The sequence below is a fragment of the Lissotriton vulgaris genome, chromosome 4_1 (assembly GCF_964263255.1).
Source record: "Lissotriton vulgaris chromosome 4_1, aLisVul1.2, whole genome shotgun sequence".
NCBI lineage: Eukaryota > Metazoa > Chordata > Amphibia > Caudata > Salamandridae > Lissotriton > Lissotriton vulgaris.
The window spans coordinates 1,866,500,646-1,866,507,136 of NC_141691.1; the positions used below are offsets into that span (position 1 = coordinate 1,866,500,646).

Here is a 6,491-nt window from a genome sequence, read left to right on the forward strand (position 1 = left end):
GATAAAGTCTGCCTGACGATACAGCATTATTACTGGTCAAGTTAGGAGATTGAATGATTTACATGATTTGTGATGATGACCAAATTATTCATCAATAAACTGGTGAAGGTCTGCCTCTGAAATTAAGGCATATATACCAAATGTGTATTTACTAGCAACTGTTTGAAATAAGGTTTCCTTCTACCTGTGTTTGATTTTTAATTGATGCTACTCCTCAACAAAACTGCAGTTAGAGTAATTAATTGATTGATTATTACTATGTCATTTTTTTCTCAAAACATAAAGGAAGTAACTTTTACTTTTGCTGACACAGCGTGATCATGATCCTGGGCTCTGCTACCCAATTGCTACAACCAACATAACATCTGAGAGAAAAATCATGTCGTAAATTGTGTTTACAAAAATATCACCTCATTGCAGTTAATAATAGACCCGCTACAGCCAATGGCATGATATTTTGTGTAAGAAATGTTTAGGACATTATATTTCAGTCAGAAGGTATTTTTGTTGACAGTATTTTGACATAAAACACCCAGTTGCCCCCTAAGATATCTGCAGCTCACTAACCTCCATGTGTAGCCCTGGTGTTTATGTCACCCTGACTCTCTCATTGGCTGCCTGAGGAGAACTGAATTCAAGGCACTGACGCTAGCCTTTAGGGCACTCAATGATATCGTCAGTCTAGAACCCTAAGATCTAACCTTCTTGAACGCCTCGCCATCCCACGCTTCTCAAGATCCAGAATAGGAGGCCATTCCTTCTCCGTCAAAACGACGACTTTGTGGAACTCCATGCCGGAATACATCAGAAAGACCGAATCAGAACCCACCTTCTGAAAGGCTTTGAAGACTTGGCCTTTCAGCCTCCCTTAGCCTCTTGTGGCTCGGCAACTCTAACTCACCCTCATCCTCTCCCGACTCCGCCAGCGCCGGGACACCTCCATTGGGGGTAGCTGCACGCTTTAGAAGCTTAATTACTTACTTACTACTTAGTAAACCCAATTGAAGAGTGGTTTACCTACAACTATCACAATTCTTTGAAAACAAAGACACTTTTACCAACTAGGTTTGCGCCCGGGCCAAATGACCATATTGCCATCTGGCATGCTATGAAGATAAGCATGGATGGGAATGGTGGGGATATTTGTATACTCTTTCACCTTCGTACTGTCTCTATCTTCAACAGACAACATCTAATGGGTATCCAAAGAAAAGGTTTAAGAATGTATTACTTCATTTCAGCCTGAGAAGACACAATATCCCCCAGCCTTTTATACTTCAGCTGTGATGCACATTACTTCAGCCCTTCTTCAGGGCTCTTCAATGGCACATCTGCTCTTTAACACCTACTTCTCCATTCAAACTAATCTTCTCATTCAAATTTACAATTCTGCAAATTTGCTGACAATGTAAACAAAATTAAAGGAACATACACAAACTGCCAGCAGCACCACAGGATCTTGACTCCTTGCAAGTACCAACTAGACAACACAAACCACCTTAAACCTATTCCCTTGAAAACAGCAATCGAAACATGTGGGTAATGGATCTCATCTCACTAAAGGCACCCTTTTATTGCCCTCTGGCATGTTTTGACTCGCTCACACCTCTCAAAACTGTCAGGAATATAGGAATGATATCTTATTGTAACCTGTTAGTTCCATAGGTAGAAATGAGTAGGTTGTTAACTCAACATGCTGAGACTACTAAGAATTATTTCCCCTTTTTTAGGATTTCCCACAATGTGTGCACCATCCCTCTTGTACAATCTAGAATGGACTATTTCAGTATATAGGCCTTTGTTTTATTTGTTAGAACATTCTTCCCTCTAGTGGCAGAATGTTCTAATAGCCCTTTGTAGCAGGGCTATACCGGCTATTAAAGTCCTGTCCCTTGTTAAAGTCCTTTGCCTTCGGCTCGGGCCTTTAACGCGGGAGCGGGCCTTTAATAGCCTGTAGGCTAATAGTTTGGAGTCTACGAGGACACTGACATTCAGACTAAGCCTTAAAGGTTGGTTTTGTAATGTTTCAGGTGGGTCTTATAAAGAGGGTGATTTATAGTTTGGCGGGTGGAGTACAGTTTGTCAGGGCGTGAGAAGACTTTACCTACTACCCTCCATATGTTGAGATGACTGCTTTTCCAGTGGTCATCCCTGTCCATTGAAGGGAACCACAGTCATAGTGCTTCATTTCAATATACTAACACTTTAGTGGACAGCCACTGTGCGTTTTGATCGCTGTCTACCAGACTTCTAACTTTTTTTTGTTTTGTTTTTTTTAAAAACTCCCAGAACTGCAGTTTGTATTTGAAAAACAAAAAACGAATAAACCCCCACGCCATGGTAGTCTTCTCCCGAGTACGGACATCATGAAAGTTTTTTTTCCTGTCCGAATAAAATGTTTTTTATCCTGGTGGTGAGGGACAGGGAAAAAAAAGACATTTAAACTTTTCACCCTAATTCGGGGGGTAATTGTAATGTCCTTCTTCCCATGGTCCCTACTCCTTTGGGCCATCGAAGCAAGTATTCCATCGATGGAGCCAATGGGACTGTCACAGAATACTTAAGGTCTGCCCATCTCTAAATGAGGCGGGCGGATTGGGGACTTAGTGGGCAGGATATACCATTACGTTTGCTATGGTACAGTTGCATACCGTGTTCATGAAACTTTAAATCAGGCCCAGTGTTTCCTTTCTGCCAGAACCACTCTGGATGGTGTACATTTAACGGCTACTTTTTCAATAAGTACACTAGTGAGTAGTGACAGTAATTCATAAAAGACTCCTTAAAAGATCATGGCGTGGGCAATGGGGAGCATTACTTGCCTGCTAAAACAATCAATGTGTAAAAATAAAAGAGTCCTTTTTGCATGATCAAGGTGTTTATTCATGCAATTAAAACACTGAAATCAATACTTATAGAATAATCCGGGCAGGTCATACCAGATCCGGCGACTGAATGTTTACTCCAGCCAATTTTAAATAGTGTATGTTAAAAACAAGAAAACTGCGAAACGCTGTGCCTATATGGATACGAAGTACCATTTGTGAACAGGGGACATTTACTGTGTTGACATACCTTCTTATTCCCAAGCTAGCCATCACAAAAGCTCTCTGCCTTATTTTTCAGACTCAAAGATGAACCTGAGTGACTTCATCAGCATGAGACCCCAGGTGGGCTGGGGCGCGGTGTACTCGCTGCCGGAGTTTGCACAGCGGTTCGGCACAGTGAGCTAACTTTGGCGTCCTATGAAAGAAGAATGAAGCCATTTAATCCCGAGTGTCCGCTTACTTCCGGCATCATTTATTAATGGGGTCTGTGCTCATAAATGATTTACATCGAAACCTTGTGAATGTGGGGATGTCATTCTTTGCTTTTTTTTCCTGCCCAAAGAGAACGAAAGCGAAGCATTAAACTGAATATGATTACCTATCTTATAAACTCGAAAAAACACCTCAGACTGATTTGAAGTTATAGCCACATGAGCGTCTACTCAAATGTGAATTGTAATCCTGACATCATGGCTCAAATGTTTATGCGGAATTTTGGTGATAACACATACACCCGCCTACCTCCACCAGTGGGCGGACAGCTTCATGTGACCTGGCAGGGTCCCCCCACCTTCAGACGCCAATAGGTCTCTAGTTTACTCTGAACTGTGGCGAGGACAGCATGGAGAGGGGATGAGATTCCCCATCACTGCTGTAAGCTGTGTCACTACATGCAGGTGTCCTCCCCCTCAGGCCTCGCTATTCACCTTCCGTTCCCCTGCATTGCAGGATCCATGATACCCAGAATTGCCTGGCGCATGGTAATCACTGGCGTAACAAAACTTGAAGGAGGCCCCCTGTAAGGTACGTGGAGGGACCGCCTCTGGACTCAATCAGGAGCTCTCTGGCAGAGTACTGTGCTGAGGGGGCCCCTTGGAGTTTGCGGGCCCCGCAATGCAGGGGCAGAGGGGGCCTGTGTTACGCCACTGATGGTAATTCCATAAATTCATTCAATAGAAATTGTAAGAATGGAGCCCACATCTTCTGCTTTTGTGACATTGAATTGTTCTCCATATCAAGGAGGCCCCACAGCCCATATAACACATGTCTCTGTTACGTTGGCCTGGACTTTCACCATAATGCCGCAAAGGTTTGCTTCTCGACCTATAATGCTCATGCCATCTGTTTCCATGTGGGAGAGTGCAGAGGGCGGAATATGGGTATTTCATTGGCAAATATATATCTAGTGCATCCAGGACCACATCCTAATAGCACATAATGTTTGGAAAAAAAACAACAGTAGGAGCACTAGTGTGCCTGCGTCCTCACATCCAAGCTACCAGTGATGTACAAGCCCAATGCTTGTAGTTTAGTTGGAGTGTTATACCATTATGTGGGGATCTTCATCGCGGCTTCTCTCCCCACTCTCTTTCTGTAAATATTCTGTCCGGTTCTTCCTCCCAGCTCCTCTGTACTGTTGTCCTGTTCTCTCCCATCCTCACAGAATGGGTGTATCTCTGATGCTCAGAAGCTTATCTCCCTCTTTCCTAAAGATCCATTTTTCAAGTTCTGTCTTGGGCTGGCTAGTTTGATTGAATTATGGAGGACCGAATACCTAACCTGGAAATAGTAGAAGCATTCCACCCCTGAGAGGTCATAGTCTTCCTTGAGTTGTCCAGATTACCCTTTTCCATCCATGTTAAAAAAAAAATCCCCCATTCTTTTACAGCTCTTTGATTTGAAAACTTCAATCCTGACTTTAGACATATTTTGATCCCGGCAACATTGGGTTCTGTAGTCAGGCTTGCATCTTTCAGTTTGAAAGTTAAGTGAAAAATAAATTCTAAATTACTGCACCAGCATTGAAAATATTGAGGAAGTTTCTTGTCAAAAAGATGATCTATCATGCCTTTTTTAAAATAAATATTCCTTCTTCCATATTAACTCCAGCTACTACTATACGTTAACCAGGTTACTCTGTTCCATCAGGGAAACCATTTTCATGTCCCAGATTTTCTTTTAACAAATGTATGCCCTGTGGGAATTGCAGTTTTGGTTAATTTTAACTCAACGATTTGGACTAACACATCAGAAATAATTGGCTTGTAAAAGGCAAGGCCAGTTGTCTATAATGGTATTTCTAAAGACATAGTCACATCTGGTAACCTCACAGACCTAGGTAACGCCTACGTAACCCAGCACTCTATATACCATGAACTGACTTCATTTAAACCTGGCCTTATTGGCCATTTATTGAGAAATGTTATGACTGTCACTTGCATCCTGGCTCTGTTCAAATTTCTGGAGCTGTCCTTTTTCCTCATCCCCCTTTTCTGTTGTAACCTTTTACAGCCCTGTTGTGTTCTTTAACACCATCCCTGCTGATGATACACTTCTCCTCTGCTGGGCCATAATAAAAACGGGCGCAGTGATGGCGAGCTGAGCTCGTCATGAGCATCGAAGGGGTTATTATCAGCAATAGAACTGCACCTTTGCCTTCTTCCTTCCACAAGCCACTCCACTCCTTTGCTCCACCACATTGCAGTCTGCGAAATAGGTACCTCTATACTATTAGAAGATTGGAATATTGAGCGCTCCATTGAAAACAATGGAGTGCTCCGGGCTACTAATGGACTGTAGTAACCCAGAGCATCAACATTCCAATGTTTAACAAAGGCCTCACGGAGCCCAAGGGGATTTCAACCCCATCGGGCTCCGTGAGGCCTTTGCATTACAAATTAGAACGTTCTGCCCTCTAGGGGCGGAATGGTCTAATAACCTTTGAGCTCTCAATAGCGGGCTCTACTGGCCATTAAAAGCCTGCAACCTTGTTTAACACTGGGGTAGGCCTTTAATGGCCAGTAGAGCATACTACTGCATGCTCTAAGGCTATATTGAAAGCTCCTAGAACTGAATGATATTGTACATGTGTGAGTACCTGTGACCAGACTGTGCTGGTCAAGGAAATCACGTATGATTGTTAGATTTCTTTCATTTAACCTTGTACCTTTATGAACCCATGTTTTTGTTTTCAAAATATTCATATAGTTACTCCATTGAAACAGTCTTTATTCTAACAAACCAAACCTTCTGGTGTTAATGACGTTGTATGTTTGTTTCTTCTAACCTATTTTATTACTTGAACTGTCACAATGGCACCTGTAATAAACCATATTTTGTTTAAGTGGTGAAATGTGGCTCATATTTTCAGGATGAAAAACAAATTCTCATCCTAGGGTGAGAGAGTGAACATGACTTTTTTTCACCATATTAGAACTTGTATTTTGTTCACAGACTTTTTTGCAAATCTAGGTGTCACTTAAGTTCACTTAAACGCACTTGCCAAAGATAAATTACCTGTCCTGTTACAAAGAATCAAGACTGATGGGATGATATAGTTGAAATGTAAAATTACGAGCACAGAAAACCCACCTGTTGGAAGATTTTATTTCTTTATAAGTAGTAGAAGAGGCAGGGATTTGGTGGTTTCCAGAAGAGGCAGGT

At 42.1% G+C, this 6,491-nt stretch overlaps 1 protein-coding gene across 1 annotated transcript in view; it reads left to right on the top strand.

Moving 5' to 3' along the window:
- The window catches only part of NTAQ1 (N-terminal glutamine amidase 1), a 147,804-nt gene extending 141,633 nt beyond the window's left edge, over nt 1-6,171 (top strand). Inside the window, exon 6 of the mRNA XM_086966185.1 lies at nt 3,127-6,171. Within this exon, the coding sequence (XP_086822311.1) occupies nt 3,127-3,233 (107 nt within the window). The 3' untranslated portion in view covers nt 3,234-6,171. The remainder of the gene's footprint in view (nt 1-3,126) is intronic.
- Nucleotides 6,172-6,491: the final 320 nt, after the last annotated feature.